This window comes from Dermacentor variabilis, chromosome 1 (assembly GCF_050947875.1).
Source record: "Dermacentor variabilis isolate Ectoservices chromosome 1, ASM5094787v1, whole genome shotgun sequence".
NCBI lineage: Eukaryota > Metazoa > Arthropoda > Arachnida > Ixodida > Ixodidae > Dermacentor > Dermacentor variabilis.
In genome coordinates this window covers 141,442,672-141,458,165 of record NC_134568.1, presented here as the reverse complement: position 1 = coordinate 141,458,165, position 15,494 = coordinate 141,442,672, and the positions used below count along the sequence as shown (strand labels likewise).

The window sequence follows — 15,494 nt, the reverse complement described above, 5'->3', positions numbered from 1 at the left end:
GAGTCTAACTTCCTCAGCGTGTTTCCATCGAGGGACTATTCCTTGTATGTACTTTGGCTAGCTGGCTTATTGTAAGGAACGCGTGATAAATGTCCTTTTGTGTTTCCACTACTGTGTGCACTGTGTCCGTTATTTCTTTGGCACTTGGTACACCCCACGCGCTGAACCGTTTCGGGCAGTGTTCTGAAGTTAAAGATGTGTACTTATGTATGATCACTAGCAACTGCTTGAGCAGTGCCAGCGAATGTAAGGAGTGACCTACCTCAATGTTTATTTTGACTTTTGGTGCAGCATTCTGAAGGTGAAATGGACGGCCCAGAGGAACCCAGCGAGGCCGCCTGCGGCTCGGCCGCTAGGAATTTGGCATCGGGCGTTCCAGGCCCCATTTTCTTCCTGATAAAAGAGCAGGCCAAGTCACTGCTCGCAATTAAGGTAGGGACACCACCACGCCTTCTTCGCCTGTGCGAAATGGCTGCATGCGTTAGGTTGCACCAGAGTGCCAGGCCTGCAATGTATTAGTCAAGAATAGGTCTTTGATAAGTCAAGAATGCAAATGAGGCACCTCCGTTTTCCATTATCCCAGAAAGTAGTTGCCTCCGCAAAGAGGAGGTCCCCATTGGTTCAGCAGCTACAAACTCGTCGCGTTCGCGTACCACGGGCATGAGCGGTCAAGATCGGCATGTAACGGGATGAAGGCAATTCGCAATATAAGTACACATGTAAATAGTAAAGGGGAGTTTAGAAAAGTGTCTACAGTAGGGAGAGGGATTACCCGGACATCGTGCCCAAAAGGAAGCTATAGATGCACGTAATAATCCTATGGAGCCAACTGTGCAACAGGGTCCTTTTAGGGGAAGGTCGCGTGGCTGCGGCTGCGCTCTTTCAGGCCTGCACTGTGGTGAGGAGAACCTAAAGGGACACTGGAAAGATTTTGTTGGTTGTGTGCTAATGCAGTGGGTGGATCCGTCAGAGCATCAAGAGACAGATTTATTTATTTATTTATTTTTATTTATTTATTAAATACTGCGGACACGTGGTCCAAGCAGGGAGGGCGACATATGGTACATACAATGAAAATCAGAGTGACAAAACAAACAGAGCCATGAGATTGCAAGATTAGGAAGTGGGTTCAATTATACAATTCCATTCGGTTACAGTTCGAGGGAAAAAAAGAAAGCTTATATGTGTTTGTTCTTGCAAAGTAAGGGGTTAATGCATCATGTCTGCGGTGGCGTGTAGTTCTGGTCGATAACTGCAATAAATGTTCAGATGGGTCAAGGGATAAATTGTTCGTGTGAAGTAGTTTAAGGAATTCAAGTGCTCTGCGTGAAGCGTAACGTGAACAAGGTGAATGCAGGAGCCTGGCTGCAGGAGGCCTGGCTGCTTGAGGCTCCTGCCAATGCAGGAGCCTCAAGGTGAATGCAGGAGCCTGGCTCCTGCATTCACCTTGTTCACGTTTTGCTCATCGTCTTGAATTTCCATCTCCCGCATTCCCCGTATTTTCTCTGCGTGAAGCGTGTAATTTATTATAGACTTTTAAAAATCTACATCGCTCGTGATTGCTACGGCGCCTCGCCCTGCGTTTTCAGCCGCCTTTGCCTGCTGTATGTAGAATTTGCGAGTGATAACCCGCAAAAACAAATACAGGACTGCAATAAACGGAGATGTTCCTTCAGACGTATGGTCCACTCCCGCCTGGAAATTCCCATCGCCTGCTACAGCTGTGGCGACGGCAGCCGATGGAACGCGGAGGGGTTCCCTCATGAAAATAGGTCTTCTTTGGCGGCAGGAACATGAGTGGTGCCAGTGCTGTATCGCACTCGTCTTGTGTGCTGAAGGCATGTGCAGGTATAGTAAACTGCACCGGTTGCAGGCTGTATAAGGCGCGAACGCCGCACGTCAATGTCAGCACCAACCTGCTTGGTCATCACTGTGGCGAACCGCAGTTATGAAAAGAATGCCGCTTTTAGCCGGTTCCGCATTTGTCAGAAAGTCATTTTTTGCGTATAATTCGCCTGGAATGGTAGCAGGAAAAAATCGCAAGAAGCCGGGATCCGTAAAGAAAGCGTTGCGAAGAAAACTGAACGCTCTTTGCAACTTGTCGAAACGTCCGTCAAAGAGCCGCCATCTTGAGTTAGTCTTTAAAGGGACGAACAATCAAACAGAACATTAATCGAGATAAACACTCTGACAGATAGATAGAATGCCTATCGTATTGGCTAAAACGAGCCGGGTTTTCGTAATTAAACGTGGATTTATGCTTTTATTTCTTCATTAAAGGTAGCAAAATGTTACCTTTGGCGCCCCAGCGGCAAAAATATGAAGGTGCATAAATGCCCTATCACGTGACCTACGGCGTGTACGCGGCCCCTTGTCATTTTATTTATATTTAGATGCAGTACACTTTTTTTTCGTTATAAGCTTTTTCTAACTTACAATGTGCAGATAAGACTTTCTTTTCTGTGAGCTGGTTTGGCTCGTCTTTCGACAGAATAACGACGCCGGGGGCCAGCCAGCTACGACATAGGCATCTACTTGGGGAATAACGCGATAGAAATCTAAGAAAGGTCTGTACAGCAACGCAAAATTAATGTACGAGCTTTATATTTTCAAAAATCGTTGTAATGGTCGAAAGATGGATGGTTAACCACATTTGCACTCACTCCTGGGAAGGCAGAGCGATGGGCAGCTTTCACACTTTGAGAGGCGGGTTATTGGCATCGTTCTCGCTCCTCAGCGTTGGTGTAGGAAGGACTCTTTCTTTTTTAGAAGCTGCGCAGATCGAAAAATTCTGTTTACTAAATATTGACGTGCGTTTGAAAGTAACCGCCGCAGTTGTAAACATTACCGAGGGTGAGCTTGTCATTGTGCCATAAAAAACTGGGTCCTGAAAAATCGGTCGTCAGTCCTTTTGTAGTAGTGGTATATCGCGTGTCTGCCTCTCGCCCAATGTATGGGTTCGATTCCGGATGTACATTTCCTTTCGTTAAAAAAATTATTTCTAGGGTAGAGGAAATCTTATAAAATTGCCAATTTCACCACATTCACAGTTTAGCGGCAGCTCTAGCCTCGCTGTGGCAGCGCTTATTTTTTCTACTCACAGCTATAATGTAATCTTACGAACGTAGCATAGAGGCAGTCGTAAACTTACGTATTAAATATTTGCTTGTTATGAGGCTATCGTCAAACATAAATAATAGCGCACACAGCTACATTGTGGTTTGTACATTGCAAATACGCTCGCAGCAACGCGGCGAACGCACGGTGGCGTCCGCCTCTTTTTTGCTTCATGCAGCGCAAGCAAGCGAACATTAATTGCGCGTCCAGCCGCGTCCAGGTTCGCACAATGTAGCCCAGGCTTAACGATTAAAGCTGCGTAGTAAAGAGACTCGGGAACACACTCGGTTCAAAGCAACTGCAACTTGCGTTACCGCGTGACGTTATGCCCAAGGAGGCAGGATATAGCGACAACTGCAAGGTGTAAACGTTGAAAGTGAACGTTGGGGCTTGAGAGCACGGTAATGGTTATCTACCCGAGCCTGTTATTATAGGGCGCTGGCACGAAATTCCTGCGAGAAAGCATTTCATCAGAGATACCGTCTATGTCTTTAATCGTATGGCCAGAACTGTTTCAGGGAGCCTTGAAGAGGAGGCTGTGTTACGCGTTCCGGTAACGTCGTTGTTCACTCTGCTGTCTCGAGCCTTTGAGAGAGAGAAAACGACCTTATGGGTGGCAGAAACATTTCCTGGTGACCGAAGCTCCAATATATACGTTCTTGCATTTCTTAGGTAACTATGCCGGCATATAGCTGGAAAACTCGCTTGAAAGACAAACGTAACATTTGTCGTTATGATAGGCGTCTGTGCATGACAGCCCTGTACGAAGCGGGCACCTCCTAAGTATTTAACGTGACAGCATTCAGGGCTCCGTGTCCTAGAAATCGGCGGCGTTGTCCGTTAGCGAAAAATCATCCCGAAGCATGCAGACACTCCGTTTGGCGCATAGGCGTTACTGAACTAATTGAATTTCTCAAAGTAAAATTCGGCAGACAATTCGTAAAGTATGACTTACACACAACCTACATACATGATCGCGTCGGATTGCAAATTAAATGTACGAGAAAAGATTGTTTCGCGGAAACTCGCAGACCCCTTTTCCAGGTGCCATTTGAGGCCTTTCTTAGTAGGAGCAGCGTGCCCCGCTCGGTTCCTTGCAACAACATCCAGATGGCGCTGGCCTCCGCGCATCCGCGGCAACGGCGGCGCCGCCCTGGGGGTAAAGAAAAAAAAGAACAAGAAAGCTCGCCTCATGCATAGCGCTCGCCGCCAGCCTTTCCCGGAAAACTATACGGTTACATAAGCTGCAGTTGCCGGGAAGCGTGAGAAGCAGTCAGGGATCTTTGAATACTGTCGCGTTCCACTCTTAAAAGGTGAAGCTTAAGCGTCCCCCAAGGTTTCTTTTTATTTTTCTAGATCGCCTGTTTTGCTATTCCCGTTTCTGCGACACTGCTAACGACTCGCTTATTCTCGTGGTACTGTGGCCCTCATTTCATGTAGGTGGCTTGATAAAGTCATTGGATAGCTGTAGTTATTGCATTGTATCCGTTCACTGGATCCGTGCCGTCTGGTTGCAACGTTTGCTAATCAACCGGGAGAAGTCTGCGCCGTATCAATCTTGTAACGGCGCTGCAATATCAAAGTCAGGCGCGAACGCCTTTGATATGCTGTTATTACAGTTGGCAAAGTAGCATGTTTGTTTGACCTATTGCGGTACGCGCATCATGTAACGTGCTTGTCGAAAAAGCAGTCGCTACACGTGCTTGCACGGGCGGGCTTGTATAATTACGTCAGGCTTATGCTTCATTATAAACCGTTCACTGTTCGTTTAGGTTAGCATTACGTGCTGTGTGCGGTCATGTTCTTGTTGATGTTGCTGTATTCTTTAACAAGATGTGCATAACATTTTTGTATCCATACTTAAACCTGCTCTGCTATTTTCGTTCCTTTCCTGACGCTTGTGTATTCGCATGTGCTAGTAGTGTCGTGAGAAGTACAAAAGTTGTTTTTTAATGCGGTACAGCTGCCATTTTGCACATTTAAGAGTTCTGAAGAAATAGCAAGGATTAAGTCGGAGTAAGCACTGCCATGTATTCTCCGGAATTTTCTTGCTGTGGCTGCACAGATGGTGTGTGCTTTTTGTCTGTATGTTTGGTTCATGAAGCGCTAGGCTCTTGAACTGAAGTTGCAAGTTCAGTAGATATACACTGAGTAATAAAATTGTGAGGTAGTGTTTCTGTAAGTCGGAGTAGTGCTCTAGATTGCGCATATAACTAGATTCTTATCTCGTTTTTTTTTACTAACAACGTTTCAGCATTGTCATTTTCAAGTAAGGATTGCTGCAATCTGTAAAGTTTCTACATTCTGTCTCATTAATTTCCCACTAATTTCCACACCATTTTTTTCTTCCGTCGCCTCGCAGGAGCTTCAGGACAGAGTTCAAGCGCTAGAAGGCTTCCGGAATGACATCTTCTTCGCAATTCAGGATATCCAGCAGAATATGCAGAGCAGCCCGCACCGGCCGCCCCAAGTTTCGCTGACGTCTAGCAAGGAGCCCACCAAAGCTACTTCGGTGCATCGCATCGACTCTCGTGTGCCTTTGGATGCGCCCGAGTCAAAGACGTGGACTCTGAATCCCAAGCCACGGCGGCACAAAGACGGGTCGTTGATGACAGCGGTGTGCGGCCGCGCAAGAGCCAAAAGTGCGGGTGTCGGCAGCGAACTCAGTCAGGGCGTCGTTGCCAAGCCTACTACGGTTGCTAGTCTTTCGTCCAAGGGGGACACAGCGTCCGCCATCTTGGAAAGTGACAAGCAAGACAGCGGGCTCGATTCTGACTGCCGGGACCACGGTTCACGCGAGTCCACGCTCGCGCCCAAGGACGAGTTGCTGACGTTGCTGGACATCATCGGCGAGCGCAGCTTGCAGCTCAAGGAGCGCATGCACGAGATGGAGAAGTCGAAGGGCTTGGACTCGGTTTTACGAGGCGGCGCCAGTAGCCGCAGCGACGTTCTGGAGTTCCACGAAAAGGAACTCCAGGCGCGGCTGAGTGAGATGGAAGTCGAGCGGACCAAGCACCGGCTGCAGGTGCGCCAGCTGCAAGCGACCATCCACCACATGGAAGGCGAGCGGATCGCCTGCGAAGAGAAGCTGCAGGCCTCGCTCTCCGAGAGGAAGGAGCTCGAGAAGAAGGTGCACAGCCTGCATATGCAGTACGTGCGTGCAGGCCCCAGCTCACTACCTCTTGCCAAGTCGTACGCCGACCCGTGGCCCGCGGCTAGCCTGCAGGCGGCACAGACGCTCGTTGGCGATGTCGCCAGGGGCATCACGACTGAAGAAGGCAAAGCCAAGGTCTCCAACATACTTAAGGAGTCCAATCTTCTCGAGCTCAAAAGGCTGCTTTTGCTTTACACCCTGGAAAATCAGAAGCTTAAAGAAAAGGCGGACGAGAGTGACCAACACTGGTTCAAAAAGCTGTCGGAGTGGAAGGCCACGGAGGCCTCATTGCGATCGGACATCCAGTCATTGATCCAAGAGAAAGAGGAATGTCTAGACCGCTTCAGGAGACATCGGAGAGACATGGAAATTGTGCAGGCCAAGTACAAGGAACTCGAGATGACTGTGTGGGCACTTGACAATTCGGAACACCAGAGGGACTACCGACGAGACGAAGGTATACTGCCTGTCGGTACTCGTTTTCTGCGCTCCGCTGACCAGAGGTTTCCTCGTCCCTACCAGAGCAACTTTTCAGATGGAGAACCCGGCTGCAAAACGCAGAGCCTGCCTCCTCTGCTACTGAATCAATCAAGAAACCCTCCATTGCTGTCGCGCAGAGGAGCCTATCCTACGGAATTCAGACGCAACTCGCTTGCGGAAAACTCATTGGAAGAGGTTGGTTTCAGCAATGAAGGTATGGCGTACGAGCTGGTTGATCCCAGGCAGCACAAGCCTACAGTGTTTGCTGAGCCGTCTCAGAAGGCGTTTGCACCTTACTGGCAAGACCGTCGTGTAGGAGCCGCTGTGATGCCCAGCGACGCCGTACGCCTGATGAATCTCGAGGACGACCACGAAGAACTCAAATCCGGCCCGCACTCCAACATTGATATGATTTGCAACGAGTTTGATCCACTCTCCGAAAACGGTCGGCAGTGCGCGAATAAGCCACTGGACTTCGAGGACTCTCTGGATCTCTCCATTCCTTTGAAGCCGACCAGAGGTGCCGCTTCGAACGCACCCAGGTCTAGCCGGAGCAACCTTAACGTGAACTATATTTCCCCTGCAAGTACCAGCTCGAAAGTGTCACTCGATCAGAAGCACAGAACTTTCAGAAAGACTCAAAATTAGGCCAATAGGCACCCCTGGGTGTAGGCATTCAGTGCCGACATTGCAATATCAGATGTGATGTTTATTATCTTTCGAGAATTGATTGCACTTGTCGCGGGGATGTCGCAAGCCGCTCGCTTCATTGCGGTTGTGGTTACGATATGCCTTAGCAAGTACCGTGCGTGAAGCATTTTTTATGTATATATGTATGATAGTGTGTGAAGTGTGTAGTTAAGAAATTTTAATTTGTCACTTGTCCCCTTTTCCAGCTACGTTTTCGTGTATGCAGATAGATATTCAGCTATGTCTTCTAGAAAAATGCTGGAACTGAAGCTGTTGCAAAGCAGTGTATCGTCAGTTACCCTTTTTGAATAACCAACTAGTGGAAGCTTTTTGGCTAGTTCAAGAGTGCTGATTGAAGGTTACATTTTTGCGGTAAGGCCGCGATATCTGTGCTTCTCCTGAACGCAAGGCATGCCATCGTTCTGTTTTTAAGAGCCTCAAAGGGATACCACGTCGGCCATTTTGGAGATTCGCGAGAAGCAGGCGTACAACTTTTTTACCACATGTCTCATGGGCGAAGACAAAAAAGAAAAGTGCGCTGGACACCCTACATAGTCATTTGCGTTTAGTCACTGCTTAATTCATTTCATCCGTAAAGTTGGCATTCCGTCTTCGAACCTACCGAAACGATGTTGTGGAGTGTCATTTTAGTGCGTGGATCTTCACTTCTCTGTCTGCTTTCGCCTAAGCAACCTCCATGGAAGCATATTGCATAGCAAAATGTGGCCATTCTGTTGCATTACTGTTCGTATGCCATGATACCCTGGTGTATGGGCCACGCTCAAGTGAACCCTCCTTGCCGTTTCCTCGTAGCATACTTGCTGAACTTTTTGACCCGTATTCGCAGAAAAGCTAGTTGCGCTAGAACTGTTCGTAAGACAGGTGCCAGCCAATCAGGATGTTAGACATATTAGCGTAGGCAGCTGGTGAATAAAATATTTGGGAATGAGCCTTCGTACACAGCTAGAGGACTTGGAGCTGCTGGTCGGGGCACAACTTTCTAACTCCTTTGGAACCGCCTTGGAGTCTATAGCCCGTAGTGACCCAAGTGGAGAAATTAAAAAAAAAATAATAAACGTGACAGAGCTGGCGTCTGCGCTGTGAGAAACGGAAATTCTGTAGAGTAAGTGTGCATTAGATTTGTTCACCCACGGGACCAAATGACGCTGCTGTTCAGGACGAGCGAGTTCATGGAGCTGCTCACTGCGGCGCTTGTGTTGTCGTTGTTACCTTTGTGCCCGGTCACGGTATTGCGGGTGATTTGATTTCCACATTGAAGCGATGCTGCTATACATTTTCTTGTTGAAGAGGGAGCCAGTTCAGTCCGCCCTACGCATCATAGTTGTCTTAAAGCCTCTTTCCATTACATACCAGCATAAAAACACATGATGAGCACGCAGTTCGTAAAAAGATAGCAGAGAGCGCGACAGTTGCCTACTTGAGGAAGTGTGTACGTTCCCATTCGAATGGGAAAAGCAAACTTGTCTCGTGTTGGCAATGACTAATGGACATGGTGCCTTGGAGGCAGGCGCAATGTTGATCATTTGCAGCACATGTGGTTGCCAGCTAAAGGACGAATTTATGGCTCTTTGTGGTATTCGCTATACGATCTGCAGACCATCCACTTTTGAAATGCGTATACAACACTTCGCCTTACTTCTGCCACTCGAAAGGTGAAAGTTTTGCCCAGGTTGGCACTTCAGTGCAATTTTTTAGGGACCAGAATATTTTTCTCCGCGTTTAATGAATTGCTCCCCGGCTGCAACGATTTTTCATTGCTGCTATAACGTTCACGGGACGTAAATTCCACAACAGTTGCACCTCGTTAAGCATGCCATTGCGCACCAAATAGGCCTTAGATTATTCTACATTGATTTGTAGCCTGAATTTTACAATATAACGCCGTCTTGACGGTGGCAGCTGTTGTGGGAGACGCTTTACAGAATGAGCATATCAACCTAATTATCTTCGTGCCTTCTTTAGAGGTGTATGCGCAGCTTTGAATCACGGTGCGCCTCCTCCTTTTTAGTCACTCTTTTACGCGACTTGCAAAGTGCAATTTCTCTGTCAAAATTACTCCTGCCATGCATTAGCGGCGGATTGCGCGCCTTGTCGGGGCGTGTTCGCGTGCTGTACGACGCAGCTGTTTCTCCGAGCGCAATTTGCGGCGCTCTCACAATGGCAGCTGCAGGGAATCTGTTGCGTGCGCACCATCGCCCGCCCATGTGGAACGGCGAAGACGGAATACACTTTTTACCTTGGCGAGTGCCCACCGGCACTTCCTCATGTTTTGTGTGTTAAATGAGGGGATACTTAGTAAAAATAAAGTTATTAGTTTTTCTTTTCAGTCACGAACGTTCTGTGGTAGTTGTCTTCATTACATGTACGAACAGCTCTGGAAGCCCGAACACAATAGCATATTGTGGTGTGACAACATTTGCGTGCCACTTAGTCAAAATTAAGAATCGTGATGCGGTTACGTGCCGCGATATGTTATGATCCCTGTATCGCGCCAACACATCGCGCCTGATAGTGCAATATAATCCGCGCGTAAGTGCAGTTACACCACATTGCTTTCCTCCGCTGGCTGACGTTTTGGTTCCGCCTTACGCGCTCGGCTACTAATGCCTATCAATAACAGCAGTGATCTTGTTTCGTGCCAAATTAATGGAATGAATGAAAATGGAGGTGGAACAAAAAGTTGCAGTTTCTCCCGAACGGCGAAGCACTGATAGCGGTGGAAAACTATTACCCAACTGCACGAAGTAAGGTTCCTGCTTCTATGTCGTACGACTCGGTAAACATTCGCGTTACTAATTAAATTAGCAAGCGTTGTGTCACGCGCGCACAGGCAAACATGGACAGATTTCACTTGATCGCGAACATCCGCTGGCGCAATTAAGAGCGCTGGCTTGGGGAATCGAACGCTTCGTGGTGCCTCTCGCCGCAACGCCTCCCCGTCACTTGAGATCACACGACTTCCAACACCAGGTTGAAAACCGAGCTCATGAAGCGACCAGAAATCTCGGCTCGGCCAACGTGTTCGCCCTCCGCATATTTCCTCCATGCGGAGCGCGCGAGGGCTAGAGGAGGAGACGTGCGCTCAATGCCACCTCCCGCTTTCGCACGCTCTTCACCTCGTGACCTCTATCTAACGCTGGTCGCGCGGGAGGACTACGCGCATCAAGCCAACATACTTTTCGGCTCTCCCTCGAATACTTCGCCTCGCGCCAACAGTATACGGCGTGCGAGGCATGATAGGATCTTATCGCACTTGGACTTTATATGGAACATCACATCGACGTCGACGATGATGGCCTTGTGTGTCCATACCGGCTATCGCAATAAAAGGTGAGTTAATTGTATAAAATTCTCAAGCAGCAGGAAACACCGTGAATATAATTTTACCTAAGGGCACCCAGAAGGATGAACTCTCACACCAAGACAACGGACCCCATAGGGCGAGTTCGGTTAACGAGCGTCCGTGCTCTAACTTCAGGGCATCGTACGCTGTCTAGACATCAAGGAGTGCGTCGCGCACATTTCCTTTCCAGCGGCGCAGAGACAGCGTCGCTAAGCGACGAGTACGAAGGAGTAAGATGTTGAACAAATCAATTTGTGTATGTAATCTAACTATCCCTCCTCTTCAGCGCTACTCACCTCCTTTTATCTGCATCAAGTCCTGCCCCCCCCCCCCCCCCCAAAAAAAAGGGGATCCATTTCACTCTGTTGAAGGTGGATGACCATTGAAGCTATAGCACATCACACAGCGTTAGACAAGGGTTATAAACAGTTATAAGGTGCATCAGAAAGGCTAGCCAACGTTTCGATAGGGGGACTTCGTCAAAGGCGGCCTCGTCATCCTCGGCATGTTAGTTTTAAAGGGTTAGTAGAGTGACGTCAGGTGCGGTTGATGTCGATGGCGGCTGGTTATAAAGGGAGAGGCTTCAAAGAGAGCACTGTGGCCTGGCGTTTGTAAGCGGTGGTGGTGGTGGTAACAACTTTATTGACACTCTGCTCAGTTATGACCTGGCAGGCCCGAGTCCTAGAATGGCCCCTCACGAGGAGCGACCCTTTCGGCCCAGGCAACGAGGGCTTTTTGTACTTTTTCTTCCGGCGTTCTGAGCAGCTCTTCCCACGTCTGTTGTGAGGGAGCTGGCAGGAGCGACCTGGGAGGGGGTAAGCCCTCGCACCCCCAAAGAATGTGATTTTGGGTAGCCAATGTTTGATTTGTGCAATTTTGACATATTGGGTTCCATTGCCCGTTGGTAATTATGGATAGCCAATGTGGGTTGGGGAACGATTTAGTTTGGATTCGACGCAGGATCGAGGCTTGCGCTCGCGTGAGGCTTGCGTTTGGAGGCGGGAGGGAGGAGGGCACAAGAGCGGGAGAGTGGGAAGGCTCCTTATAGAATTTGTCGAGGGATCAAATACATGAATAACTGCATTGCCAAAGATTCTGCAAACGAATTATTGAACGCTACGCACTGTCAGAACATGTAAAATATGTATTTTTTATAAAAGAATTTATTCGTATGACCAAAAACTTAGGGCCGCAATTAACTGATATCAATGCTTCCACCTTTTATGTCTATTTATTAAGTAAAGAAAATACCACATGAACTTTAGAACTATATCAGTTCGAAACCAGCGAAGCAGTGCATGCCGCTGATATGAAAAAAACCTGAAGGACATGAAATGAACAAGTTTAGGACAAATATTTTAATGAAACTTTGTCATTCAAGAACCTCATTTGCATTTTTGTACATACGCAACGGCCAGGAAAAAATGTCAATGACGCTGTCCTTCGTTACAATGTATTGCGCAGGAGCCGCTGTCACCGGTGGAGTATTGTGAGTAATTGCACCAAAATTATAGTCGCAACAAAGAGCACGTATAAAAGGGAGTTCTGCAAAATATACATAAGAAATGAGAAGATACAGCTTGATAAAAGGCAAAAAAAAGTGTCTCTGGAAACAAAGTTCACTGCATGTATACACAAAACCTCGCAACAAGATATTTAAATATACATATGTCTCCAATATATTTACGTATCGAAGCAAAAGTGACTGTATGGTTCAAACAAGGCAAATAAACATGTTGCGCCATCACAGATTCACAGCTCGCAGGATCCTAAGGCGCGCCGCCCCTGCTCCCTCAACTCACCCCCATGCATCGCGCGGTGAAGCGCGCGACGAAAGGCGGCGTGCTTCCTCCCAGCTTTTCTCCCTCGCACACGCAGGACTGAGTCACCATTGTCAGCCCCCCTACGCTTTTACTCGCACATACGGCATGCGGTTCGCGGTGACCGTGTTATCGCCCTTGGAGTTTATATGGAACATGACGGTGACGGCAACGGCAGGAATGCGCCTGGGGTGTCCATATAATTGCTATCGCAATAATATAAGAGTATCAGGCAAATGAAGAGTCCCGTGACCCATTACTTTCCGCAAAAGAAGAAGGAGTAACAAAATCGAACTTTCACCATGCGACAATTCGCTGCGCCGCAACAATGTCTTTTTTTCTTTTGTGGGATGGGGGGCCACCGAAATGAAAAAAAAAAACGCAAAAAAAAACGCAAAGGAAAGCATGTTGGCCACAATGGAATGCCTACTTTGGGCACCTAATGGGCTACCGAAGGAATATCGAAGAAAACGTAAGACGCTTCGTCCACGGAGAACCATACGCATACTGCTAGGTATCCTACGCCGGCGAGACAACTTTCCGGAGAGGTAGCAATAACATCGGAGTGAAGGTGATACCCTCCAGCGAACGCCTTGCAATCTGTCGAGTCTCCACAATGATGGCGGCGAGCGACCATTGTTTCTTTTTTCTCGTCTGTTGGCCAGGAAGCCTCTAAATCTCTACCAGGCCAAAATCAGCTCTGCCAGAAAAAAAAAAAAAGCGCGCCAAAGTTGCGCCGCGCGGTGGTGGGGGCAACACAAGAAAAATGCATGCGCTGTGGCTGGCTATGGCAGTCCGCGAGTAGCGAGAACACGAAAATTGAAGAGGCTGAATGTGTCCTTGCGAATAAAAGTCAGAGTAGAAAAAATAAATAACATAGTTACCTTTGTTGGCTTTACTCTCTTGACATGGATGCTCTGGCGAAGGTGAAAAAAATGTTATGAATGCGACAGCGTTAAGGAGCCCGTTGAAGAGAAGTTTATTTCAACAAGCCAAATCAGAAAAATACTTGTGCACTTGATGTATAGAAGAAAAAAATAGGAAATTTGCGGTTGCTAGTTGGAATCGGTTGCTGCAGGACAGGGGTAGTTGGAGATCGCAGGGAGAGGCCTTCGTCCTGCAGTGGACATAAAATAGGCTAAAGATGTTGATGATGTTGATGATGATGATGAACAATATCACATTACATCAACAGCTAGGGCATATTACGATGAAACAACAAACATTGAGGTTACATACAAGTCTGGCAGGTGTTGCCTGCCGGGAATTAAAGTTTCAGTAAGGTAAAACCTGCGCAGTAATGCACTCATTGCGGAGTTTTATAAGCGTGTCGACAATTTCCGCAGGAATTGTTCTTCATTTAAGTTGTTCAGGTCCACGCAAGCCTGCTCATACATGTGTTTGCGTAAGCGGCGTAGTAACGGGTACATCGCTCTCTTTGGCCGTCCCTGCATTGCCGCAGCACTTCTTTGTCGCTGCAACACGAATGCTCCCACGCACCACAAGACAACTTCGAAGAGTCTTCGCGGTTGCGTTCTCGGATCCATGCGTACACCGAACGTGTACCCACAATGAGTAGCAAAATGTTTTTGCAACAGTACAATCAAAGAGGGCATGCCCTAACGTTTCTTTCTGTCTGCACTGAGGGCAGCGGTTATTGGAAGATATTCCCAACGCTGCAGTGCGGTTCCGCGGAGGCAAAACGCGCCCACCTGGTCTCCACCCGGAGTCGCGCACCTCGGCAGGCACGTCCGATGTGGTTAGCGTGCGCCAGTTGACGCTCCTGCAACGCTGCAGATCTTCCTGTGCCAAGTGCTTTATTGCTAGTAATTCGCACACCTCCGTGGCCGGTGGGTCAACTACATCTACATCTGGTAAAGTTGATGGAATTGATTGAAGGCTACTGCATACTTATTTATAAAATGGCGATGCCTGTTCCGCCGTAGGTCCTGTTCTTATTCCTGAGAGAAAGAGCTTCCTGGACGTTCCTAGGAAACAGTCGACAAGTTTCCTGCCTGGATATTCAGGGTCTTTCAGGAGGTCGTGAAAACCTCGCAATGCGAGGACGGAGCTCATTGTTCTGGTACACCGGATGCTAAGTCCATCCAGGCTAGTTGGAAGCCGAAGGAGCGGACGTGCCATTAATTCTGTTTTGTCTTCCAAGATGAAAGAACCGCAGAGTGTAGCTAGCGTCTGTGCAGCCTTGCGTGGTGAGCGCGCTATGCGTGCGACGCAGTAAAATGCCGCGCAAATGCTGGATTTTATTACGTAGCTGCGCTCGGCTAGCGTGAACAAGAACTTTGATGCCACTGACAGCTTATTTTCTGCTTTCTTACGCACGTATGACCACGTGTCGTGCGCCAGCCACTTCTCCAGACGTGAGGAAAACTACTCCCAGGACTTTAATCCCTGCTACCCACTCAACTTCTCTGTCAAGGGCAGATGTAAAGTTGCCAAAGGCCATCGCCTTACATTTGTCTTTATTCAGACGGGCTCCGGATAATTCACAGGAATCGTTAAACAAATGTAAAAAGTCATAGTAACTGTCTTCGTTTCTTAAAGAGAGGGACACGTCGTCTGCATATGCAGACACTTTTATCTTTCCCTGGCCTTGCAAGGGAAAGCCACGTATCGCTGGGCAAACTGAAATGCGGCGCAGCAGAGGGTCAAGACATAGAACGAACAGGTGAGAGCTCAGTGAACACCGGGTGACCGGGAAAGAATCGCTTAGAAACCGTTGACAAGCAGCTTGGCCGATAAGCCCGAGTACAAGAGGCCGATCTTATTTACGAATTCGGCAGGAAAACCGAATGCTTCGAGCACGCCAAATAGATAGCGATATTCAACACGATCGAAAGCTTTCGCTCGG

General features: G+C 48.1%; 1 protein-coding gene across 7 annotated transcripts in view; it reads left to right on the top strand.

Moving 5' to 3' along the window:
* Positions 1–9,796, top strand: part of LOC142585550 (uncharacterized) — a 399,003-nt gene extending 389,207 nt beyond the window's left edge. For all 7 annotated transcript variants that reach the window (XM_075696399.1, XM_075696391.1, XM_075696442.1 and 4 more), the window contains 2 exons: positions 292–432; positions 5,480–9,796. In XM_075696399.1, the coding sequence (XP_075552514.1) occupies positions 292–432; positions 5,480–7,399 (2,061 nt within the window). In that variant the 3' untranslated portion in view covers positions 7,400–9,796. The remainder of the gene's footprint in view (positions 1–291; positions 433–5,479) is intronic.
* The last annotated feature ends 5,698 nt before the right edge of the window (positions 9,797–15,494 follow it).